This window comes from Amphiura filiformis, chromosome 15 (assembly GCF_039555335.1).
Source record: "Amphiura filiformis chromosome 15, Afil_fr2py, whole genome shotgun sequence".
Lineage (NCBI taxonomy): Eukaryota > Metazoa > Echinodermata > Ophiuroidea > Amphilepidida > Amphiuridae > Amphiura > Amphiura filiformis.
The window spans coordinates 65,039,214-65,067,179 of NC_092642.1; the positions used below are offsets into that span (position 1 = coordinate 65,039,214).

At 35.5% G+C, this 27,966-nt stretch overlaps 1 protein-coding gene and 1 long non-coding RNA gene across 2 annotated transcripts; one reads left to right on the top strand and one right to left on the bottom strand.

Annotated features, from left to right (window-relative positions):
* Positions 1-636: 636 nt before the first annotated feature.
* On the bottom strand, positions 637-27,212 carry LOC140171960 (tetratricopeptide repeat protein 38-like). Its single transcript, XM_072195306.1, has 12 exons — positions 27,106-27,212; positions 10,720-10,797; positions 9,904-9,985; positions 9,552-9,723; positions 8,607-8,780; positions 7,329-7,404; positions 4,817-4,936; positions 4,276-4,453; positions 3,788-3,953; positions 2,978-3,134; positions 2,065-2,138; positions 637-1,406 (listed from the first exon to the last, which is right to left on the bottom strand). The coding sequence occupies exons 1-12, from the start codon at positions 27,130-27,132 to the stop codon at positions 1,316-1,318; spliced, it is 1,395 nt and encodes a 464-aa protein (XP_072051407.1). The 5' UTR covers positions 27,133-27,212; the 3' UTR covers positions 637-1,315.
* Positions 13,835-19,955, top strand: LOC140170691 (uncharacterized). Its single transcript, XR_011861570.1, has 4 exons — positions 13,835-14,058; positions 16,275-16,474; positions 18,459-18,552; positions 19,779-19,955. It is a non-coding gene; the product is annotated as an uncharacterized lncRNA (long non-coding RNA).
* Positions 27,213-27,966: the final 754 nt, after the last annotated feature.

Here is a 27,966-nt window from a genome sequence, read left to right on the forward strand (position 1 = left end):
CGTAGCGGAGCTAGCGTGAGTGCCAAGAATTACGTTGCCTGAATAGGCCGGCAGGTTAAAGGTTTACCCATGCATGTCAAAATGCAAATCAAATACCCCGCTCTTTCAATAGTGCGCAGGCAAGTGTACAATAATTCCTGTAGGGGTTGCTTCAGGCCACATAATAAGCTGATAAGCATTGGCTTTTGCGTGGTCAATTCGTCATTTGTCATTTTTAAAATTACACGAATTTCCAAACAACGGCTCCTATGCTCACGATGATTAAACTTTTGATATCAAATTTGGTATCAACCTTCGAAGGAAAGGGTATAGAAAATTATTATATAAATTATTTTGCCATAAACTCATCAGACTCTGATTAAATGGGGATGGAACTAGTGGAGACTTTTTAATTCTGCGGTGTTTACTTCGTGTACATAATTTTGAATATATAGCCTGATGCAAATTATATTTACTTTTCAAAATTACAAGAATTAAAACTGGCTATCTATTAGACATCAACATTCTGCATGTCAAGACGATTGGTCGGTTCAAATACTTGACTTACAACTTGCAGCTCGCAGACAAAGAAAAAATCGGACCTAAGCTTTAAAAAAAAGGTTTGTACTCTGTTGTAATAGGGACTGTTCGCTCGTCCTATAGACGAATCCAACGAGCCAAGTCATGGTCAGGATTTGGTCGGCCATTACTGGGTCCCTGCAGCACCAAACTGGTGTTGTGACTGCCCAATTGGGTGGATTAAAGCCGCTTAAAATTCGATGTTAGATTCTTTTGTGTTGTAAACTGTCATTATTCTTTTGTCTACGTGTAACACGGGTGATAGAATCCAGTTTAAAATACCCTCCAAGGCCGCATCATTTCACATTTTAGGTGAGAGGGAGCCGACGGGGACCCAGCTATGGCTGCCATTGAGGTGTAGGAATGCGTGAAATTGGATTCGTCTATAAGTTTCGCCAGGCTCGCTTGTCCGAGAAAAATGAGTTCGTTAGTCCGAAAAATATTAGAAGAGGTCGCTAATTCGAAACGTTTAGGTTCATGGTTAGAGTCACGGGTTAGAGTCACTCGTTTATTGTTGGAAAGGACCGCTAACAAATTCCTGACTAGAAAAGTGAAATCACATAATATGATAAGAAAGTGTCATCCTAATGTTTTGACATACAAGGGTTGGCCAGACTTTAATAAACGTTAGTACATTCAATGGAATTACAAATACAAAAACCCAGACCAAAACCAAAAATTAAACATTTTAACCGGCCCAATGAACATTTCTACTCAATAATAGAGTATTGTCAAATTTGGCCAAACTCAATTCTCTCTAGCTTTGGTGTAAAGCAAGAGCCTTTGCCATCAGCCTGTCTGTCATCGGAGCATTTTCTTTGAACGCCTTTCGTTCTGCCAATAGAGACCTGCAGCAATAAGGAAGAATAAAGAATATTGCTATTAAAGTGTAATTGGGGTTGTTATTTGCAAATTCATACAACTAGTCCAATAAAATTCCACTTACATGCAGACGTTTCGTAAACTACCAGATTGGGGATTGGGAAGGTTGGGAAGAGATGTGGATATAAAAAGTGGTTAAAGACATAAATTCAAGGAGCACTAGCAACAAACTGCACTAAATGAGCTGCAAAAGTAAGAAGTTCATTGTGTCTTTCATACAGATTTGTATTTCAGGCCAAATAGTTGCGTTAGCGTTGATGACCCAGAAATATAAACTAGGGTCATCCAAAACAAACGGCAACTTGTCTTCGGAAAACTTCGATTTGAAGAGGTCTATTTGTTGATCGTTTGACAAGTTCAGACAAAATATTTTGAACAGAACATCTCCGATGTACCCTTTATAAAATTGGTTGGTCAGACAATAGCATATATTGACCTTCAAATGCATTGTCATTGTTCAAGGACCTTGATAATGATGACAAGAGAACTTTTGTTGGGGGAATTGAACAACTACTTTGTTATTACTGCCACCAGTCCAACAATAATCCTAACGCTAGTATCTTAATCTTAACCCTTAAACATCACCCTAATCTCTTGAGATAAACAAGTTGCGGCTTGCAATACCTGGCCAAACAATGATGTTCTTTCTTTGGTGAGTTCAGAGCTGCGTGAATCAGGAATAGGTTGAATAGATCCCTCTGAAACATAAAAGAAACAAAACACCATTACAGGTCACGTTGGTATAATTTGTTATTACAACTTAATATTTGGGTAGGTAAATTTGTTATATTTTTTGTTACTACATCAATGGAATATCTACCGGGGCAAAGTGTTGCTACCAGCGAAAATGTGAGGATAAGACTTGCTCTCTTCTACATGATCATCGTGATCTGCCCCTGCCTTTTTACCTGCTTTAAAAAAAAAAAATGTTTACTACAGAGTTAAGTTTGGTCAGGGATCTACACGAAGGGATAAGCATCCTAGACTGCTGCCCTCATTCGGAATATGTATCCTAGGTTTAGACAATAGGCGGATTAGCGGCCATTTTGTCTTCGACATGATTTTATTCACGTGTGCTTATACTTTAGTACACAAATATATAAGTTAACAGGTTTACAATATTGAAATTATATTTTGAATATACAATATATATAGTAAATCGATCAAATGACGGTGATTGTTCAGGTATTATATGCTTGATAAAATTAAACTGTCTGACCAGCTAGTATTCTCCTCCGCCGTCAGTGTGATTCCAGACACACCACGTACCGTGTTGCGAAGGTGGAGGAGACTAAAGCTGTAATGACGAACACGCATGCGTTAAAAATATGTAGCCTAGGTCGAACAATAGCGTGACGTAGTTTCCGGCATTGTTCCTATGCACTTTCACCCTCCTGGTTTGGTCCTATAGTTCTCTACATTGCCCTATGGGTTCCGATAGCTCTTTCTATCGTACCATGAACATGGAAAAAGAAAGAGTCATCGGTACCACACTAAAAGACCACACTAAATGTGGCGTGCTTTCATAATTGCTTACCTGAGCGTTGCTTCCTCCAATGTTAACAATCTTGTACCTGAGTGGATGTACCAGATCAACAGCTTTTGCATAGTCTCCTTCATCAGCCGCTATAAACGCTGCACACAGCGGAATACCTACTTCTTTACCGAGGTCACTCTGAGTACCAACTTTTTCACTTTAATGGAGAAAGTAACCGAATTTTAAAACTTAAAGAGAAAGCCCCGCCAGAGCAAGTTCTTCTAGTGTGAACCAAATCTGCCTGGTTATCAAATTAATCAGTGACATGGTTATCTATGAAACGTTCTAACGTGATCGCATTTGACTGTCATCAGTGGGCTTGTGATCGGATACACTACGTCGCTTTGTATGTAATTGGTTTGAAAATTATGGCATTTGTCATTTATACTATGTATTTTTGAAGTTGCGAAATAAATGTTTCTTGAATTGAATTGAATTGAATTGAACTGAATTGAATATGACAGGTGCTAATTGATATAATAACATTAAAACATCAATTAGCATCTGTTAATCAATTAGAATTCAGAGATAACCTTGTCACTGTTTAATTTGATAAACATGATAAACCGGCAGGTTTGGTTCACCCAAGAGGAACTGCTCTGGCGGGAAAAGGTTTTGATTATGGAAGTGTCCAAAATGTGAAGTTCTGGCAATACCGAAAATATAAATATGTTTGTGCAGACGTAGATTTAAGGATTCGGATAAGTTTTAAAATCAACTTCTGGTGTGGTATAAAATGTAACTGGATACCGACCTACCCACCTTCGTCACCACCCGTCCCCCACCCATCCACAAACAATAAATGCCTACCTTACAAACTGCTTCATGGATTCCATCATTTTGATTGTAGCTTCTTTATTCTTGGCACCCAGACACGACAGCAATATGTGCACATCATTGAAGACCAGTATGTGATCACTGGTATGCGAGCGGCACATCTCATACACATCATTCCATCTGTCGCCCGTCTTAACACCTTACGATTCAAAGATGGATAAAATCTAATAGTCTGTTAGGCAATAACTATAATAATTATTGCCGCCAAAACACTATATATTCTAATTGTGCATATATTCATGACTTTCTTCTATATTGTCAAATAACATAAATATTGTAAGGGTTTGCTTAAAAAAGTTCATCATATACATATTGATATTGCTAATAACAATATCGATGTATATAATTAACTTTCACATCCAGATTGACACTTTTGGACTTCCACAAGGTCCCATAATAAGGCCACTTATGTATTCTTAATACAGAGCACCCTAACAAACATGTTTCATAAGCGATTTTACCTTCCATTTCTAACCTGTAGATTAATGAACACGCGTCGACAATATCTAACATAGCACCAGAAGCTTTGCCTCGTGAGATTATATCATCCAATATTCCTAGCGCCGATTCGTACTCCGTCCTCTCAGTGTGATAAAGGGCCCAATGCCAGTAATTGTGAGCTGCAAGATAACCACAACTCTGAAGAGGAATAATTAGAAGATTTGAACAGCTCATATTATAATGAAAGATCGAATTAAAAAGACTAGTTTGCGTATGACGTCCTTTCAACTAGACCAACAATGCCGTACTGCGCAAGTCAGCAACCAATATCGCCGCGTCTTTGCCCTAACGTCAGACGCAAACTAGTTGGTCTTATGTGTAGCTAACATCGTTATAATTTTTGCAGATTGCAGAATATATATTTTTCAGTTGAAGTGTTACAATTTGCAATAGCTGACATGTGTTATATGGGTACATAGAATACAGAAATTGTCAGTGTATATGGCAGCTGTTACTGATAGGGCCTTCTTGCACTAAACGATCGATTTGTATGATACTTACTGCCCAATCTGATTCTGTTCCTTTAAGGAAGCTTATTCCTTCCACCTGCCTTCCTCCCATTTCTAAGACATGACACATAGAATGTGTTGACCAAGCGTCCCTGGGATTCAGCTCCAGGCCCTGCAATATTCAATTAAAGTATAAGGTAAAGGTAAAAGAGACGATCCTGTATAACCAGTGATCGGAGTGCCCATCTCTCTTTCATTGGCGATTGGGCCAGACTCCTCCATGTAATGATGCTACAGGGGGATCGCTACACCTCCTTCACAGCGAGTCTGTTATCTTCCCGTCATTTAAGAATGCCGGTACCCATTTATACACCTGGGTGGAGAGGAGTAATCGAGATAAAGTGCCTTACTCAAGGGCACAACACGATGGCGTCGCCGGGGCTCGAACCCGCAACCTTCTGATTATGAGGCGGAGCCAGTTTCCCTCGGCCACCGTGCTCCCTCAAATCAATGTTCAATTAAAAATATGTTTTCCGTTGTTTGTTTGTTTGTTTGATGTTGCAGTTATTGTGCCTCCTATTGCAACTGCAAAAGGCGAAGACACTATATTATATAATTTCTCTAAAGATCATGAGTTTTATTCGTCATATAATCGGTGAAAGCCGCCTTCAACTGTATGGCACGATGGATTGTTTTCATATTTCGGACTACTGCGTCACTATTTGGTCACCGCATAATAAAGGATCACACCACTAAATTAAGTTCCTATTTTTTATGTGTTAAAAGGTACAGAAGAATTCGCAATTTTATTTTCTCATGGCGGTTAAAACGTCATCTGCATTCAAAACACCATTTTCATGATTTTGCCAAAGGTTTATGACATATCCTACCCTAGAACCAGCATTTTTTGATAGTTGAGCGGCTCGATTTTTGCAGTGGTGCATCGAACATGAGGTACCGTATACCAAACTCTACAGCACAGTTTCTCTGTTGTGACGTCATATGGTCAACTGAACTACACCCATCGTATGTGTGAGTTACGGCTTTTCACAATCCTTAGATGGTTTATATACCGGCTCCATACATTCGATGTATGTACAACTAATTAACTGAACTAAAACACTTTCCTAAAATTTCTAAAAACTGTATATTTTTATGCTTAGATAGTGAGAAAAACATCCACAGAGCAAAACTCATCCTAGACTTCTCCGTAGTCCACTTGCCCATTTTGCATACTCTGGCTATTACATTTAAGCATAAAACTCTGATTTATATTGATTTGTGTGCAACTGATAGATTTTCACATCTGTATCTGATCTTTTCAGTCACCGCACTCCCTCTGTTTGTTAGCTTCCCAAGTGGACTACTGACTTTGCCTTGCGGTTACGATTTTTAACACGGGACTCTATGGAGAGTTAGGCCAAAACTAAAATTGGCCATGATGTAATGCATCTTTAAATGGATCTGCCTTGTGATTGGTCGCCCATATCTCGCTATGGTTTAAATCTTCCGGGCCCGCGCCATTACCATTGACTACACCGTACACAACTATCTGTAGTATTTGCGGCGCTTTTGTGTTGACGCGAAAGTTAATCTCTCATCAAACATCTAGCGCGTCTTGTACTATACCATGCTTAGTACCTGTGGTTAATGGACTGATAAACAAGTATGCTTGACAGTGTGTTTTAGAGAGCAAAGTCCCGGGGCAAAGTTCTGCTTAAAATTCAAAGTCCATAGTCGGATTTTCGTGGTTCGCTATCAATAAACTGGTAGATTCCAAAATCAGAATTGTTCAGTATTAAAGTGAGCCATTATAATTATGCAAGATAATGTTGCATTCAATTACTTTTATTGTCACTAATCATCTGATATTCTTAATTCTTTATGACCATTTTACTATTGAATACTTTAATTTTAATAAACATCAGTATAATTTTGAGTTCAACGAAATGGGTTCATCATGACTAATAATAACATGTTTTTAATAAAATTCGACTATGGCATAGTCTAAAATCATCCCAACTAAATGCGCACATCAGCCTTCGTTCCAAACTTTTTTCCATTAAAACCAACCACGTGTGGTCAGCGAATGGAAACACTGGCTGCCGTTGTTCGGTCAGATAGGTGGCGATCTGATTTAGTGGTGTGATCTCGTAACACTATTGAAAATGCTCTAAGGTACGATAGAAAGATGCTGCGACATCTGTACCCATCGAGTACAGACTCAAGTAAAGAGTTAACAAATACAATGAATAATAACGGTCCCAAGATTGATCCTTTAGGGACCCCGATACCAATTTCCTTAAAATCTGAAAGGGTTTATATACTGATCGTTGTATGTTTATGACCAGCTCGTATTTTAGCTGTCAATGTTCCCTTTCACTTTTGTTGGGTAGCCCTTATGGTCCATTTCGTTGTTTTCATTTTTTCTGCTGAAGTATAAATTAAAAAGTAATACAAAAATTGATTAATCAATCAATCGATCAATCAATCAATCAATCAATCAATCAATCAATCAATCAATCAATCAATCAATATTTATTAAACAGGCAATTAAAACATACCTTCTTTGCAACTTTTTCCGCTTGATCGTATAAATTGGTTTCCACCAGGCCAAATGAGTGCATACCCATCAAATAACTGCAAAACGTCATATAGCAATTACAAAAGATAAAACAATAACGACGGAACACATTATTTACTATAAAACGCTGCACAAGTGCATCGGTCTTCCAACACAACACAAAAAGAAAGTCCTCGTTTACATAAAACCAGTCATATAAGCTACTGATGACCATATGATTGCCAAATTAGCTCCCAATTTGATACCGCATTTGTTACCAAAAGCTCTAAATTGATCAAGATTGATACCAGCATTTGAAATTTGACGCATTTTCAAAAGTTGCAAATCAAAACGACCCCGCAATTAGAATTCTAGGCATGGCCAGGATCGTTTGCCAGCGACGATCCCCTCTCGAATGTCCCAAGTGCCCGGTTTATTCAATTGTTAACTTGAAACCCATGGATTGTTACAATGCTTTGCGCTGATCATATTTGGGCATGATGCGACGGATATTACCTATAAAGTGGTCGTTTTGGGCTATGCCATGGCCATGCTCTGCAATTCACCTCTACAACTCTGGGTGCTCCTTTTTAAAGTTGCAACTTTTGAAAATGCGCAAAATTTCATATACTGGTATCATTAATCTTTGTCAATTTAGAGGTTTTGGTAGCAAATGTGGTATCAAATTGGAGCTCAGAAGATACACGATCGTATCAATCAAATCGTCAAAACATATGCATATTTTATTTATGGCGTGTTATATAAGTGAGGACGTTCTTTTTGTGATGTGTTTATTATATTCACGAGGTCCGCTAGTCCTAAGGATCACTAATCCCAAAGGTTTGCTAGTTTATTTGTAAAACTTCGGGTTAGTAAACTGTTCTTTCTTCCTTACAATAAACCTAACACTAATCCAACTTGCGGACTACAGCGAACACTTTTATTTTTCGGACTAGCATTTGTCGGACTAGCAAACCTTATTTTCAAACTAGTAAACCTTATCGGAAGTCCATAATGCATATCGATACCCCATATACAGCTGAACATTTCGGTAGTACGTAACTGTTTTTAAGTATAAAGGCGCCGCGCGTTTTCAACCCCAAAACGTATATTACGTTTTTGATTTAAACTCTGAACATTTTTTAGATTCCAACATCCTGAAAAGCTGATACCAGAGAAGATGAGAACTCATCTTCTCTACTGATACCAACTTTGATGAATAACATTTAATGCATTATAACATTTTCAGTTTGACAAACAATCAAAGTAAACATGTTACCTATAGAGTGGTATAGTTGGTTTCCAATGGGGAAGCACTCTTGCTATGGAGTCACGCATTTGTGGTCCCTGGCCGAGGTAGAAATACGAATCATGGGCAAACTTGAGGGCTAGCATGTCGGTAGGATGGTCCAATAGGATATCTTCCCATTTATTTGCAGCTCTCAACATATCTCTGCAGTGTCAAAAACGTTTTAAAATTGTTGACAAAGACTTCTGTTTGGTCATAATACCGTAAAAATTCGTTTATAAGCATAATGTCCCTATTAACGAGTAGCTCGGACAAAAACAAATTTTTTAGGGTAGTTTGTTAACCTTTGTCATTAATTTTCCTTTTAATTTATTAAAACACTAAACATTTTTCAATTCCAACATCCTGAAAAATTTATTATTTTTTCTTTTAATTTATTAAAAGAAAAAAAGTTAATCAAACTATCCTAAAAATGTGTTCTCAAGCAAGTCTATTTAAATCACTATAGCAAATTACTTTCTTTTGCTATTGTTGCGGTTAACCTTTCTATTTGACTTGCGCGGGAAAAGGGTTAACTGTCTGGCACATACTTTGGTAAAAGAAATTATCTTGGTAAAAGAAATTATCTTCCTCAATGTTGCCTTCACAAGTTACTAATGTTTATGTTTGTTTAAAAAAATGCAAATTATTTTGAATGAAGTTTATGGTGTTCTGGTTCGGTAGTGATAATTGTAGTCCGTTTAAAGAAAAACATGGGCTATTCCAGTAGAATTCCATACACCCCCTATAGATATTCTGATATGATATGACCTTAATATTCTACAAAAGGAGTGTGAATTTAAAAAGGGGTTACCTGAATGTGAGATCCCATTTGAATTCTACACCCCTTGTGTGGGAGATTAAGGTCATGTCTTCCATAGGGGTGTATGGATTTCAACTGAATAGCCCAATAAACGAGTGAAAGAGTCGACATACCCATCTGCGAAGAGTTTGACTGCATCCACGTGTTGTCTTTCTCGCTGACTGATGTTACTGGTAGTTGCTAGTTTAACCAAATCATCCACTCCTTTCTTCAGATCTGCGCTGGTATAAATAGACTGGCCAGTGGCTATAAGATCCAATCCATTCGCCAATACTGAACCCATTACTGAAAATGAGGTACACGGTAAATGGGTAAATTGTAGGCCTACACGGTGCAGTAAGGTTAGAAGCTTAGGATTAGGGTTAGGGCACGTGTCAACCGTGTCACATGATCACGTCTAGTCTATTTTTTTATGTTTGTAGCTCGGCTTCTACTAAATAACGTAATGGACAGTTTGTATCTTACCAAACTGTGGATCAGCTGCCATCATAGTTTCCACAGACTTTTCCATTCCTCCAACACTATCGTTGTCGTACCAACTAACATACTGAAAAAATGTACAATATACAAATTACATTTTACAAATGACATCGGTACTAAAAATCAAAATTATTTTCATAGAAAAAGTTATAAATATATAAAAACAGAAAGATTTCAGCCAGATATACCAACTTGATGTGGGGAACAAGACAAAGACAAAGAAAGATAAAAAATAATGCCGTATGCAAACCATGCAAGTGTATACACAGCACTAGTAAAAATACAGAACCGTGGGGATAAGTAGACAAAACTTAACAAAAAACCCAACCGATGTTTCAAGCATATAAACTACCCTTCCTCATCGGGACAAACAACACAAATCTATTACAGCAACACAATTACACAATTATAAATGTTTGTCATTCGTCCCTGAGGAAGAAAAAGTTTCTGTTGAAACGTCGGTTGTATAATTTTTGTTCTTTTGTGATTTTGGATTGTTACAACTAAATACAAGTATACTCTTCCATGATTTGCACACTGCATTAGTTTTAATCTTTCTTTGCCCTTGTCTTGTTCACCGTATAGCCTATACCTTTAATTTTAAATAAAAGACGAAAGTACTATGCAAATATGTGGTTTTCGTAATATGTATAATAAAGGCTTATGCCTGACAACTCGTCAAAAAATAATTTTAAAAAAGTACTATGCATATGTTCAGGGCATCGGGGCACCGATGGTGCTATATTGGCTAGAAACTAAATAGCGAAGTATAAATTCAGCTTTTCTTGTTGAAAGTTTTACCTGTGTGACAACAGCATCATACATTTTGACAGCTTCATTACTGGTAGTAGACAGAGGCAAACCGCTATCGAGCCATTCCTGTAATGATGAAAACAAAAATACAAGTCTTATGTAACCAACTTATCGAGGCGAGTCGGATGGGAGTATGACTTAGCGGTGCATGGCTGCACTCAAATATTAAGACAAATAAAGCTGACACACATTACAGGTATGTTTAGGCCTATAGGAGATTCCCCGGGAACCCCCAAGGCGTGGGTTGTCATATGCCTCGAAAGGGGGAAAAATGCCCAAAACTTTCATGGGCTCATTATTGGCCTTAACTCAAGAACCGCGAGACCTATGGAAATTTTAATGCGGATTTTGGCTTCCTTGACTCACTTTCAGATAAGATCGTTGTGTTATCATTAAAGTCATAATGTACGATTTAAATAATATGAAATATGTTAATTTTTTTCAAACTTATTTTTTGGCATTTTTGTAGGCTTAATTAATGTTTAACTTAACACATGTCCCAACTTACACCTAAAAATGGTATCAACCAAATGTATCATGTTTGTCAACAGAACAATTTTGACATAAGGCGACAAAAAAAAAAAAAAAAAAAATGTCAAATTTTTTAGCAAAACTCAATAATAATTTTCCTGGGCCCAAAACTGGTAGGCCTAAGTTGAGCAAAAAGTGAAACTCTAGGTCGATCGGGCTCGTAACAGGGATTTTTTTTCGTCGACTTAACGGTTTTTTTTGTGGTTCTCTGGTCAAACAAGGTCCCATCTGCGAGCGTATAGCGGGCGAAAAAAAAAAAGCTTCATTTTTAGTTTTATGCCTAGTTTGAATGTGCAATTCAGGAATTGACAGAGCTCGAATTCGTGTGCAAATGTGTCGAGTATGCATGAAACTATGAAACTAATGTTTAAATAAATCTGATTCTATGTAGGCCTATACATGTATGCATGATTGATATCATTACATAGGCCTAGTATGTATATACAAGTATATTGACATATGTAATTTTTTACTACCATGGTGCTGTTAATACTGCACAGTAGTGTCTGGTGATACAGATTCTACTGGTGGCAACATAGGTATTACATATGGCAAGCCACATCATTCATAAATGCGAGTTTTGCCCGCTATACTGGTCGAGGAGCCCGCTATACTGGTCGAGGAGTACGCTATACTGGTCGAGCAGCACGCTATACTGGTCGAGCAGCACGCTATACTAACTTATACTGGTCGAGCAGCACGCTATACTGGTCGAGCAGCACGCTATACTGGTCGAGTTTCACCACGCCGAACGGCGAGTTTCACAACGCCGAACGGCGAGTTTTCACCACGCCGAACGGCGAGTTTTTCTGACGTCGATCTAAAATATTCACGTAGTATAAGGCCAAGTAACAAAAATAACATGTATATCGTCCCCGCCCTCACCGATTGTTGGAGATTTTCAAATATTTTTGTTATTTTTCCTATTTGCTCCCTTACTTTATTTCTAAAATTGTTGTGATGAAAAGACATGTTCAGAAGTTCTTGGTTATCATTTATAAACACATTGCAAACACTTTCTTCAAGCTAGGGGTAGTTCTTTGGGGAAATAACAAAAATATCTAGGGGCCTCCCCGGTTTGATGATTTGTTGACAAACACTTTGCAATTGCAATTTTACACAGAAATGAATGGTAAAAAAATAACACAATAACAAATAATAAGTACCTCCCTCACCAATTTTTGAAAAAGTCCGGACGATATACATGTTATTTTTTTTACTTGGCCTAATAATAATAGGCCTACACGTAGTATAATAATGTTTTAAAACAATTTTGCAATATGAAGGCAATATCGTGTTTTACAACCCACTGTTTTTGGCCCCAAAGTTGGACTCACTAGCTTACTGAAAATTGGTCGCTCTATGAAAAATGACAGGCCCTACATTTATATATCAGGTGTTGCCCTTTGAAAATGTGACTGAAGTTATGTTTAATGTGTAAAAATGGAAAATAAATTGGAAATATCACAAATGAAATTAAAAGAAAATTGTGCTGTGTTTTAATTTAAATGTTCTTCTTTTCTTTTTCGTATTAGGCCTATAAATTAACGTAAAAATGTTGCCGCTCTTTTCTAGTTCAGAATGTTGTATGAACGGGGTTCATAGGATTTCGGGCACGATCGCTTAAACACTCGTATAAATCAACGATCATGCCCGAAATCCTATGAATGAACCCCGTTCATACAACATTCTGAACATTGTTCAAGTAGCAATACAAATAAGACGTGTGCGCCGGGCGCCACCCTTAGGGCCTATCATTTTTCCGTTTACGTACCGGTATAGAGCGACCAATTTTCAGTAAGCTAGGGAGTCCAACTTTGGCGCCAAAAACAGTGGGTTGTTACAATATTGCAGACAAGTTTTCCAAAATTGTTATTAAACATTATTATAATCCTACATGTAGTATTTTTCGTGAACTATAAGTATTTTAGATCGACGTCAGAAAACTCGCCGTTCGGCGTTGTGAAACTCGCCGTTCGGCGCGGCGAAAACTCGCCGTTCGGCGTGGTGAAAACTCGCCGTTCGGCGTGGTGAAACTCGACCAGTATAGCGTGCTGCTCGACCAGTATAGCGTGCTGCTCGACCAGTATAGCGTGCTCCTCGACCAGTATAGCGTGCTCCTCGACCAGTATAGCGGGCTCCTCGACCAGTATAGCGGGCAAAACTCGCATTTATGAATGATGTGGCTTGCCATAATTACAACATCACTTGTTTACATTTTACGAATTGTCCCTGGCCTTGAGTTATGTGAGCAAAGGAATTCCTCGATCTGAGAGTTGCTTTGAGAGCACTCAAATCGATGAAATGTCCAGTTTGAGAGTCTCTCAAATCCAGGAAAACCCTCATTTGAGAGTACTCACAGATCGAAGAATTGTCCAATATGAGAGTCTCTCAAATCCATAAAATAGCTCGTTTGAGAGTTACTCTCAAATCGAGGAATTCTGCCAAATGAGAGTGATAGCGCCCTCACCATATCTGGCGACAATTCATACGAGCTGCATTTATGAAAACAACAAGACGATTTCCGTATTTTTAAAGTTCAAATTAAAAAAATATCATATCAATTTATAATTACTCCTCAAGCCGAAGTTAAATTGTAGCATGATCACGGACGGTGTAGTACTATTGTCAAAAGGGAAGAAAAAGAATGCGGTTTCTTTATCGCAAGTTCCGTGTTTCAACAACCAAAGCCAAGGCGTTAGCATGTAACTTGTACATGTTGTAAGCTTACTGAATGACTGACTCACTCTGCAATGCCAATGGCCAATGCTCTGCCGATGAGAACCCAACGACGACGTAAGTTCCAATATTTTTATGATCTAATTGAGTACTAATTCATAAATAATTATGCAAAGTGAACCCAAACAGTAAAAATGTTATCCCATATCTAACAATTAAATATCAACTTTTAATATCTTTCTTTAATTTTTACAATAACACTTCATTTCGTGATCCTGAGTGCTAGCCTAGCATCTTCTAAGTTAGTCAAAAGCTGTGTTTTGCCGTAAGCGCCGGTATTTGCCTATACGCTCAAAGGCGCAAATAACTGCGCACTCCAAGTTGGCTCTCATGATCGAGAATTTAATATTTTGGTTATAAACAAATTAATCTGCAAGAAATATTAGGTACATAAACATTATGTAGCCAGAGGTATCCAGTGGTATAAAAATCTCAACTTTTTTTGAGAGAAGTAGGGGAAGAGGCTGTACGTGGATCACAAAATGAGGCTGTGTGATCCCCCAGCACAGCATCATCCCCCAACTTTTCTCAAAAAAAGTTGAGATTTATATATCACTGGAAACCTCTGGTTACATTTATGTTTATTATGTACAAAATATTTCTTGCAGATTAATTCGTTTAGCAAAGATATCTTGAAATTTGAATTTCGTTCTGGTATTCCAGAACAAAATTACAACACATTGTCTATGGAGCAGTATATACACATAATCATGCATAATCGGAATCAACTGAAATTTTGGGAATAAGCTTTTTTCATGGATATCTACTGGAAAATGTCGAAAAAGAGGATGCTAGGATCACGAAATCGAAATACTCCTTTAATGCTTAGCCCCTTCACAATTGATTCTGAGTTTACTGTTCATGATTTTAAAAATAGGACAAGGTGACTTTTAATTATTAATTTATATCTATTATTTTCTTTATTTAGTAGGCCTATCACAACTAATTATCAACCCGTTTTGACGGGAGTCGGCATTTGATTATTTTATTAATATGCTTACTTTTACACATAGTATATTAAGTGCAGTTATGCTGTTTGTTTATTCATCATTATTGTTGATATATGATTCATGTTAGAAAGTAGCAAGTAAAAGTCATTAAAAGTTATTTTTTAAAGGAGAAAATCCAAAATTAAAATAATATAATTAAATATAAATTTAGCAATTTTGTTGTGTCCGAGGGCGCAAGATGGAACAGCTAAACCCAGGCAAAAACAACCAATGAGATGAAGCGATCTATGATCGTGAGTGACGTCATGCCGACCAAGAAATTAAATAATTATTGTAATTTGTAAAACTCGCCCCAAAGCTCGTTACTTTTGCAGACAGCTTAAAACAAGAAAAGTGTGTCGTGCCTGTAATAATTTGTCATTTACATTGAATACGGTATCAGTATCACACTACATTGTACACAAAGAACCCTGACAAAGAAAATGTGTGAGCTTTACTTCCTTTTTACAGGCTCCCGGTTTTATAGTCATGATCAGTGCAAGCTTAAATCTTCAATGTAAATAAAATGATATTTCTGTGTACAAAAAAATGTAATTATTCAAATGATGCTTTCTTCTGAAATTTGCCATTCTGAACTTGCTCGAGAAGTCTAGTCACAAATTTGCTCACCAATTAGGTTCACATTTGAGGCTAGAGAGTAGAGATCATTGCATTCAAAATCGAGTCGGATTCACTGAAGCATGACACCACTCACACCGCAGCCGATCGCGACACAACAAGTGGGTGTTTGTTTTTATCATACCACTAAGGTAAACATCAAAGAACACCGCTAACCTAATATATTTTCGTATCTTGTCAGTGAGTGCGTATTTTACGCTTTATATCTAGTCAGTGAGGCGTATTTTGCAAGGCCGATCACGCGTGTACGGCGAGTTACGCAGTATAAAGGCGAATCAGCGTAAACCGGGCGCGTAAAATGCACGCAACCTGTAATACGCGGAACAGTCATCTATTTTTTGTAATATTTTTCCAATTTAGCAGGAATTAAAATGTTTAAAAACGTAATTATTTCAATATTTAGAATGACTTGGTGGTATGATAAATTCGTTATTAGGTTCAGCGTCGGTTTGGTACGGGAAATTATCGTGCGCTCAGTGTCATACTGGTATGACACATCGGGTACGATAATTTCCCGTACCATACCTCCGCTTCACCTAATAACTAATAATATTATTATTTATTGTTCAGTGGTGATTTTACACAGCAGTTTGCTTGGCAAGAAAATTACTAATTATTTTATTCTTGTTATGTTGTCTTTTGCAGACTTGCCGGTTATATGATGCATCTACTGTGTACAGCAGTCAAAACACTACTATGAAGGGCCTACTTATACATGTGTTGTCGCAGACTGTGATTCTTCTACTGGACACCTTCTCAGCACCTAGATGTTATTGTGAAGAAGCTTCTCTTCAAGAGTCCAACATGAGGCAACCAAGGAGCTATATTTACATTGTGTGGCCATGGTAAATACATATTATCGGTACCAGTATTTCGGTGGGTTTTTTTCAGTTTCTTCATTTATTATCCTGCCTGAATGACATTGTCAGATGTAAATCACCTTCCCATATTATGTTGTATACAAGTCATTCCGACAGGATAATAAAAGAAGTGGAAATACAAGTGTAATTTTTCACATATTCAAAAGGTTTGAAAATCACAGACAACCGATTATGTAGCAGGAAACACTTGTATTTTTAACAATGTTATGTTGCCCCAATAAATTTCAAGACAAATCACAAATGCGATATACCTCAAAAATACAGTTATACTGTATAATGTAGGCATCAAACTTACATGCATATATATTATATTATCAGAACAGACATCAAATTTATAATCTAAAATATTCTGAACTGATAATGTAATAACACTTAAATGTGTATATAATACATGTTAATGATTTCTAAAATACATTTTGTCATATTCAGTTTTTTAGTGGCTTTTTAGTTTGACCTTTTCATTGTTTCTCAGCTGATCTATTTCTGTATTAATTTTGCTGAAAATATAAAATTGTAATTTTGTATGTCTGGTCATTTTCAAAATCAATGTTGTGAACTTCAAAAACTAAACATTTAAATTGTTTAAATCTGATCTTACTATAAAATGCTTCCCCGACTTTTGTTTCCATTCCAAAAAGTTTTACATACTAAGTTTGGACTTAAACTTGGGAAATAATGAAGCTGGAAAAGGGGCATGTTCTCTTCCATTACTCTGCCCTTAAAGTCATATTTTCGTAATTGTGCAATATTTTGAAAAAACCTTTTACACTGTCAATAAGTAATACAGAACTAAACATGATGTTATTTAATTTTTCAATTAATCCACAAATATTTGGATTTAATTCACTACCGGTAATGTGTGTAAATTCCAAATTCGCAAGACATTTTAAGGAGACCCTGCACAAACGCTAAAGGGTTACCTTCCAGTGCAAGTGTGAATGTACAAACGAATGAACAAACTGAAGGACACAAGTACCGGTACTGCTTGAGCTGGCTTTGTCACTGAAAATACCAGAAAACAAGTCACATTTATGATGAATTAATTATTATGCCAAACAAATGAGGTAAAACAAAGAAAATTGCTATTTCATTCTATGAGTGCCAACAAAACGTGTATTATAGCTCACCAACCTTATACAAAACCATGCCTAACTCAATTTAGCAACAAAATTGAGCATTTGCACCAATGTCTTGAATTGGTTGATGATTGTATTCATATAGTTATTAAATTTAAGAAGACTTAAGGGATCTAAAATGAGCGTTTATTGCGTTTCGACAGTATTTTTGTGGGACATGAGAGCACCTCGGACCTATCGAATTGCATTCTGAATCTGAAGCATGTCTTTCTGATATCAAATAATTTTCATTTTTGAAAATCACAATATAATACAAATTTTATGACAAATTATAAAAATTTGATATTTTTCAAATTTTTGATATATAACAGTCCTCAAGTAAATTATATAAATCTAATGATATATTCTTAAAGTGTATGTAGCAGGGAGGAAAAGCCGACGGTCAATTGAAAATTTTGACCTTTCATATTGAAGATATGGATCTTTTTCCCAAAAAGACCTAATTTTTTTTGGTGTTTTGAGAAAAAAATCCATATCTTCAATACGAAAGGTCAAAATTTTCAATTGATCGTCGGCTTTTCATCCCACCTATACACTTTAAGTATAAATCATCAGATTTATAAAGTTTACTTCAAGTACTGTTAAATATCAAAAATATCAATTTTAATGATTTGCCATAAAATGTGTATTAAATTGCGAATTTCAAAAATCAAAATTATTTGATATCAGAATGACATTCTTCGTATTCAGAATGCAATTCGATATGTCTGATGTGCTCTGATGTCCCAAAATAAATACTGTCCAAACGCTCATACCCCAGCCCTTAAGGTAAAGGTAAACATTCTAAATTTCTTTTTTTTTTTGATTGACAGATGATATGTGCCATACAAGCTATGGAGAAGTGTTCCGCATTATATTGGATTGGGAAAGGGAGACAAGACAAAGTCTATTATCATCATCAAAGAGGTTAGTACACCTGGTATCACATACCATATTCCCTTGTTTCAAGTGAACTTCTGTGAATTGTGTGCATTTTTGTACTGCTGACTGAAAAAATCTCAAACAGTGCATGTACAGTTAAATGCAATTTTGTGTGATACACACAAAATACACTGTAAAATATGACACGATAAATGCGCATGTATGCGCGTCGCATCATACAAGTTGAATCCACGCAGAGCACCACAAACTTCCGACAATCATGCAAGATGCTAACTGCTGCTTGTCCGAGAATTTTTGTATAACAATATATAATATATTTAGTATAAAATGGGCAAAATCCTAAAATTAATACCATATTGAGGTTTTTTTAGCTAGTTATTTGCTATGCAATATTTCTTCACTAAAGTGTTACTATAAAATTCTCCAATAAAGTGTTACTATTTTAATGTGACCCCTGGGCCTCATAGAAGAACATATGATACCTTAAAACATCCACTGAATGAGTAATCCAGGCAAAAGAAGAAAGAAAACAAACAAAACAAAAACTATCTAGATGCACATGTCAAATCAGAAAGTGACTTCGAGCTTTTTGATAACTTAGACATGGACCAAACTGTGAATCAGGTGTCCTTTGCTCTCCTCTCTTCTCTCCCTTCCCTTTTCTTTGCCCACTCTATCCTCCCACTGTACAAGTTAATATCTTTTGCTCTGAAGTCTTAAAAGTTAATCAATTAATATTTAAAATATAATGTTGCAAGATAATAAAAAACGAGATTTATTTAATTCAGGCCTCGAAATAAGAAGAAAAATCCAAGGGTCCTCCGGACCCTTGCCTTTGAAATTTCAAGGGTCCTCACCAATTTTCAAGGGTCCGACCACGGACCCTTGCCTTTGAAATTTCAAGAGAGAGAATTAGCTACGGCGATCACAGTATGTATATTGTAGAAAATTGAAAACCGGGTTGAAAACTTGAAGGAAAGAAAAATGAAGTGTACCCCAGGGAGCGGGATGTATCACGTGAACCAGATTTTCCTGTGGAACAAAAAAACTAGGATTTTCTGCTCTTTGCTTGGTTCAATTTTTACGGGTCACGCTGACCCGTGCCGTAGGAAATTCTTGGTCGCGCCTACTTTCATGGGTATTTGACACAAGGGCGCTTTATTTCGAGCGCTGATTTAATTCCATAACCTGGTTTTAAATATTTAGGCTACACATGAATTATAATGATTCCTTTTGTGTTTTTATGACAGGATGTGTCAAATATCAACGCTGCATTGAAGAGTGGTGAGCTGCCTCATCTTGTAATATTCAACGAAACCAACTACATTGTAGGAGATGGTGTGAACATACAGTGTATGGATAGCTCTGCAGGTGCCTTTCTCCAACTGATTGCCTTGTAAATGTATTTGTGTATATTCTCAGTTATCCAGGTATAAAAATATCAAATAATTTAAATCTAGTCAACTGGAAATCTAGACAAAAATAGTAAGTCCAGTTGACTATATTTAAATTGTCAACTTGATATCTTGTTTTATGTGTTTCAATTTGAGTACCTGTAACCTGTTGTGTACTGCTGGGGGCAGGGGAGTGATAACCCTCTGAAAAAAATCAACATTGAACTTGAATAGCCTTGTGTGCATTTTTGCCTGAAATATGTGTAGTGTAAAATATACAAATTTTGCATGCTTTGTGTCACCTGACTAAGAAAACGTCACTGAAAATTACCTATAATTTAGGGTTATAATATTGAGAAACCAAAACTTTGCATGATGATAAATTCCTCAACAAAAAAAAAGAAAAAATGGGTTCTCATTATTTATAGTCCTAAATCAAAATACAATTTTCTACTTTTATTAGTCAATTGCACACAAAGCATGTGGTATTTAACAGTATTGCAGGCAAAAATTGTACTGGGCTATGGAAGAACAAATTGAACATCATGAACAATGTCATACTTTTTTAATGGGGTGATTGTGTCCCGGCATGTACCCGACTGTCTAACATTCATCCCACCAATGGTTGATTTAAGTGACAATTACCAATAATTACAGAACAGTTTTCGAAATGGATTCAAAATTTCATGTCAGACATTTAGGCTGTGTTAACCTTAAGATATACTGGGTGTTTTTTTTGTAACTTAACTGTTCATGCAAGATATATTTTTAGAAGTTTCTAGATTTCAAAAAGTGTACCAAAAACAAATTTTGAGTTTCCAGTGTTTTTGAAAACTATATAATTGAGCCTATACCTGTATATAAACTATAAAAAGTCTGATGTTTTTATGGTCTCAAAATCAATGTTTTTACCCCCCCCCCCCCAGTATTTTTGGATTACTTCTCCATTTACATTTCAATTGTAAACATCTTAAAGAAAACAACTAACCCCCTTAAATAATGGCCATTATTAAAAAACAGGCTATTGAATTACAAATCTGTAAAATACATTGGAAGCAGAATTTATTTCTGTGCATTTTAACACCTCATTTGATACGATAGCCCAGAAAACAACTGAATACCTGAGTGGAAGAAGAGCCCAACTCCATCAACACTTTTTTGGAAAAGTTTTAAGAGATAGACTGTTTTTGAGTACTGGTACATGAACATAAAATGGCCTCAAAAAGAAACTTATAATTTTTTACAAGGTCATATCTTAAAATCCTCTGCATAAAAATGAACAAAAATTGCACACAGGATTACTTCAATAATCTACTCTAAACACATGTCAGTAACCAAGCAGTTGTTCAACTGACACAACAGCAAAATGCACTGACATGGAACACCTTTCTGGACCAAAATTCACATCCCAACAGATTTCCTTTGTTGGGTTCCAATTATTCGCCTGTGAATGTGATCCCGGAAGCTGTTCGTGCATTTTACTGTTGTGTCAGTTGGACAACTGCTTGGTTACTGAAGTGTGTTTAGAGTAGAGTATTGAAGTTATCCTGTGTGTAATTTATGTGCATTTTTATGGAGAGGATTTTAAGAATATGACCATGTGAAAAATTATAAGTTTCTTTTTGAGGCCAGTTTACATTATAACATACCTTCAAAATGATATATGTTGCAATGACAACGGTACAGGTCTTCTAAGATATGATAAACTCATTTTGGTAAAATGGAGTTGAGTCCTTCTTCCACTCAGGTATTCAATTAAACACAGGTCAATTTAATGTAGTGAGGTCCAGATTTGAAAATTGCACTTGTAAAAACAACAATGCAAAAACACTCTGGGATATCTTTACAGAGATTTCCATCCATTATATTGAATACAAATCAATAGAATTTACTGCAACTTTCAAATCTTGGGTTACATTGATTTAAATGTATGCCATGACGTCAATATTTAGATAATTGCTACAAATGAGGTGTTAAAATGTGCAGAAATAAACACATTTTACAGATTTGTAATACAATTGCCCATTTTGAGTAATGGCTGTTATTTAAGGGAGGGGTAGTTACTTTTGTGAGATATTTATATATTTACTATAGCTTGCATGAATAATTAAGAAGTTTTGGCAACTCACAATTACAGTATTTCTGAGAGGTAGACTTGCCAAAACATTATAAAAACTGTTTAGCAATTAAACACATTCATTTATCACTCTGTAACATGTTTAGAAGGTAAACAATGTGTAAATTGCTAAACATTTGTGTTTATATCATCCATCAATTTTATGTATTTGTATTAAAATGTTTAATAAGTCATATAGAAAGAAAAATGTGTTTAAATAAGTCAAACATTTTTTTCAATGAACGTTGATACTGAAATAGCTAAATATTTAAAGTGTTTAGAGTATATACACCAATGTGTGTACTTTGTACATGTGTTTAATTTCAACTGTATTTTCAACATTGTGTTTAGTATTGGTAAAGTAAATACCTTGCTGTGTTTAAAAATTGTTACAGCCTGATAAACACTTACATGTACATGTGTTTAATTAATAAATGCAATGTGTGTTTATTTTAATAAACAAAGTGTTGATAACTTAAACAGAATGTTTGGTTTAGTGTCTATTTGTGTCTGAGTGCAGTGTTCGTGATATTAAACATGTTTAATACTGCAACACTAAATGTGTTTATCCATTACGCAGAGTGTGTAGGTTGTAAACACACCATGGACGAAATAAACACATTTGTGTTTTAAAAGTGTTACACCTTCATATCTGGGGTGATTAAATAAGTGCTTAAAACCTAAACGTTTGGATTTACATTGTAGGTGTTTGCTAGAAGTATATGATGTGCATGTATAAAAGGCTAAAAGCTATAGTTTAAAATTAAATCAATGCCCCTATATTATCGCACTCTTGTCATCACTTTGTAAACATGTTTAAATGTGAAACATGTTTGAGTATGAGGGTTAATGTTTATAGACCTTCGAATGAATGAAGAAAGAAACAAACATGGTTTTCCTATTCAATCTGCCTTCAAACAGATAATTAGCCCGATTTTATATGAAAAGAAAGGAAGAAAAAACAAATGAAGGAAAGAAAATCAGTTCAAAACTGTTTAATATATCGGCCTATTATACAAAAACATCCAAAAAGCAGGCAAAATAGACAACTTGAAGGAATGGTTTGTGGAATTAAATTGAAAGAAAGTCACTGAAAGAGAGAAAACAAAATAAGAAAGAAATATATTTCATTTTTAATTTTGATGCAGAAAGTTATCCCCTTTACAAAGATGTTTAATAATTATCTATGAAATGGCTACAGCCTGACTAAGCACACGGCAAAAACCGACCCACTTTCTATGCTTCCAAATCTGGGTATTTGATATACCTAGATATGGAAGACCTATGTGCGCGCGTGAATAGGAGAAATAACGAGTTATTTATATGAAGCTTAAAATTAAACCAGTTTGTGGAAAAAAATGCCTGAAATATAGTCTGTCTTACTTTATGTAAGAAATAGGTGCTATTATTTGTGTCGACAGCCTGACCATGCACACGGCATAAAACCGATCCACTATTAATGCTTCCAAATCTGGGTGTTTGATATACCTAGATATGGACGGATGATGTTTGATATACCTAGATATGGACGGATGACATGTTTGAATTTGAATGCTGAACATGTTTGAGTATATTGAGGGATAGTGTTTACAGACAAAAACATGCTAAAAAGACAAAGTAATATTTTGTTAAAATGTGGAATAAAATTAAAAGAAAGTTACTGAAAGAGAGAAAGAAATATATTATATTTTTTTATTTGAAAAAGAAAGTCATCTTAGTTTATGTAAGAAATAGGTGCTATTATTTGTGTCGACAGCCTGACCATGCACACGGCATAAAACCGATCCACTATTAATGCTTCCAAATCTGGGTGTTTGATATACCTAGATATGGACGGATGTTTGATATACCTAGATATGGACGGATGACATGTTTGAATGCTGAACATGTTTGAGTATATTGAGGGATAGTGTTTATAGACAAAAACATGCTAAAAAGACAAAGCAATGTTTTGTTAAAATGTGGAATAAAATTAAAAGAAAGTTACTGAAAGAGAGAAAGAAATATATTATATTTTTTATTTTTAAAAAGAAAGTCATCTTACTTTATGTAAGAAATAGGTGCTATTATTTGTGTCGACAGCCTGACCATGCACACGGCATAAAACCGATCCACAATGCTTCCAAATCTGGGTGTTTGATATACCTAGATATGAACGGATGATGTTTGATATACCTAGATATGGACGGATGACATGTTTGAATGCTGAACATGTTTGAGTATATTGAGGGATAGTGTTTATAGACAAAAACATGCTAAAAAGACAAAGCAATGTTTTGTTAAAATGTGGAATAAAATTAAAAGAAAGTTACTGAAAGAGAGAAAGAAATATATTATATTTTTTAATTTGAAAAAGAAAGTCATCTTACTTTATGTAAGAAATAGGTGCTATTATTTGTGTCGACAGCCTGACCATGCACACGGCATAAAACCGATCCACAATGCTTCCAAATCTGGGTGTTTGATATACCTAGATATGAACGGATGATGTTTGATATACCTAGATATGGACGGATGACATGTTTGAATGCTGAACATGTTTGAGTATATTGAGGATAGTGTTTATAGACAAAAACATGCTAAAAAGACAAAGCAATGTTTTGTTAAAATGTGGAATAAAATTAAAAGAAAGTTACTGAAAGAGAGAAAGAAATATATTATATTTTTTAATTTGAAAAAGAAAGTCATCTTACTTTATGTAAGAAATAGGTGCTATTATTTGTGTCGACAGCCTGACCATGCACACGGCATAAAACCGATCCACTATTAATGCTTCCAAATCTGGGTGTTTGATATACCTAGATATGGACGGATGATGCTCTTTCACCCGAAGACCCCTTATTTTTCCATTTGATCTGTCACCCAAAGACCCTTGCCAGTTCAATTTGAACAGCAACTTGGTTTATCACTGATTTTGCTGCTTATTTTGAAAAATGAAGACATTTGAAGCCATTTAGAACTAGAAATTCGATTTTCGAGGTTTCTGTGGCGCTGTTTCGGTTCTCACCCAAAGATTCCATTTAAAAAAAGGTTATGTTCTCACCCAATGACCCCGCTGATATTTTTTGCATTTTACTCTCACAAATGCTTAAAACCATGCTCTCACCCAATGACCCCACATTTTTTACATTTTGCTCTCACCGAATGCCCCTTAGTGCGGAAGTGCCTACACCTATATCCATTTCAAATTGAAGTGAATCCCCAAGATTCTTCCACTCCAATGTTCAGCTGAATTATGACTATGAGTCGATCAGAGTCAATTTGTTTCAGCTCACCTATGACCGTTAAAGATGGTCAAGATCCTAAAATGGGTTCAGTATAGGGTCAGATGCTAAATATTGGGTCTTTTGGAGCAGAGTGTTGTAACAGTAGGGTATTGGGTGCAAAAATATGCATTTTGGGGAGGAATGACAAGGCATTATGGGGTCGGGGCCGGGGGTCGGGGATTGCATGAATCTCATAATATTAGAGCATTAATTGCCTTTTTGGAGGAGAACAAGAAAAATATGGTGCTGGGGAATCTTGGGAAGGCACTAGTAAAATATGAGGTCTCATACGTGGGGTAAACGGGCCAAAAACAAAAAACATAGGCCTATACATACAAAAAACAAAAACAAAAACAAAACAAAAACAGGGGGGTTTTAGGGGTGCGCATGTAGGCCTATTTATTGTGGTACAATAATGGGCTAAAATTATCAATTTGTCATTACAATGACATTCTGAAAAAGAAAGAAACAAATACAGAACAAAGAAAGAGATCCGATCTATTTCCTGTGTCTATTTAAGTGCAAAGAGAACAAATATCTAGCTCATTTGACAAAGATTGTTTGTTCGTCCATCATGTCATTTTGTTTTCTCAAAAGTGACCAGCATACCTACCAACTTCGGTCTGCAAAGGACAGAGGCGCGATCTGATGACGCTTCAGTGTTAACAATGCACTATTTTGTTTGTACATACTTCTCAAATTCAGAAATCAAATATTTAGAGTTATATTATGCAGAAGAATGAAACTTGAAAGAGTGAAAGTCCGAAAAGCTACATGCGAATTCCAAAACGACTGCAACGGAAGTCTATGAACAAATTAGGCAACTCGGTATTAAGGACATAGGCACGATCTGACGCCTCAATTCTGGTTAACAATGCATTATTTTGTTTGTATAAACTCCTTTCTTAAATTTCTCAAATTCGGAAATCAAATATTTCATCAAGGGTGGAATGACAAAAGACCGAAAAACCACATGCGAATTCCAAAACGACTGCAACGGAAGTCTATGAAAAAAAATAATTATGATAAAAATGATCGGGTTTTTTTTGGTTTTTTGTATGTTATTTATGCATGTGTATAGGCTTATACAATGCTTCCAATATTCAATGTTTGAAATTAGATGCAATACATTTTCTTAATGCCTACCGGTATTATTTATAGGCCTACTATAAGCCTCTCCCTAATAATATCATTATTTTCTAATAAATACACGCCGGCAATGATACCAGTATTCATTTTTATGATAGGCCAATATCGTAAACACCACAGAAAGCTTGGTCAAATCACACGTGCGAAATTTTAAACGACTACAACAGAAGTCTTATTGAACAAAAATTCAAATTAAAGTATCTTAGAGTTGAACTGAAAAATGCTCTGAAAACCATGAAAACTTTGCACCTAATTATTTTGAAATTTAATGTTTACTCGCGAGTCGCGATATGCTTTATTTAATACAGACCATTGATGGGGCCATATCCGGGAGCAACGATCCGTTCGTGCACTTCCTCCTCTAAAATCAATAACCCATTGAATCTGCAATACTCTCATATCGATGATTTAGCCGATTTGAGAGACTCTCAAATCGATGATTTAGCCGATTTGAGAGACTCTCAGATCGATGTTTTAGCGCATCTGAGAGACTCTCAAATCAATGATTTGGCCTATTTGTGTGCTCTCCTCTTTACTCTCAGATCGTGGAATTCTACCTCGTTAGCTACCTGTGGCCTTTGATAAACTGTTATTTATACATGCAGGCCTAAAATATTCAATTAACAAATAAATACAACATAGGCCTACTCACCTTGCAGTCTCTCCACTGGCAATGCATTTTAATAATGTAATAATGATGCTGAATGAATCATACCAGGGATATCACAGATCATACGGTGCATGTTTGTTACATATTCTCATTAAGGTGCGGGATTGTAACTATCTAAAATATCCTGACAAATAGCCAATTAGCTTCAGCTATTAGCTATTAAGATATTTGGATATTATTAAAGGATATTATGGATAATTTGGATAATAGTTGCACCTACTGATATTTTGGATATTTGGATATTTTAGATAATTTGGATATTATCAAGGATATTATGGATATTTATATATTTCAGATATTTGGATATTTTAGATATTATGGCTAATTAAGATATTTTAGATATTTTGGATATTATTATGGCTAATTAGGATAATTTGGATATTTGTTATATTTTTCATATTATTATGGGTCATGAGGATAATTTGGATATTTCAGATATTTGGATATTTTAGTTAATTTGGCTATTATTAGGGCTATTTTGGATAATTTGGATATTTTGGATATTATTGTGGCTAATTAGGATAATTTGGATATTTCAGATATTAGGATATTTTAGATATTTGGATATTATTAGGGCTATTTTGGATAATTTGGATATTTTAGATATTTTGGATATTATTAGGGCTATTTTGGATATTTTAGAAATTTTGGATATTATTATGGCTAATTAGGATAATTTGGATATATTTAATATTATTATGGGTCATTAGGATAATTTGGATATTTCAGCTATTTGGATATTTTAGATAATTTGGATATTATTAGGGCTATTTTGGATATTTTTGATATTATTATGGCTAATTAGGATAATTTGGATATTTGTGATATTTCTCATATTATTAT

Coding starts and splice junctions, on each gene's coding strand:
- LOC140171960 (XM_072195306.1), bottom strand. CDS start 27,132: ATGCATTGCCAGTGGAGAGACTGCAAG. Junction 3,954..4,275: donor CTACAGGTTAGAAATGGAAG/GTAAAATCGCTT, acceptor TTGAATCGTAAG/GTGTTAAGACGGGCGACAGA. Junction 1,407..2,064: donor GAACATCATTGTTTGGCCAG/GTATTGCAAGCC, acceptor TTATTGCTGCAG/GTCTCTATTGGCAGAACGAA.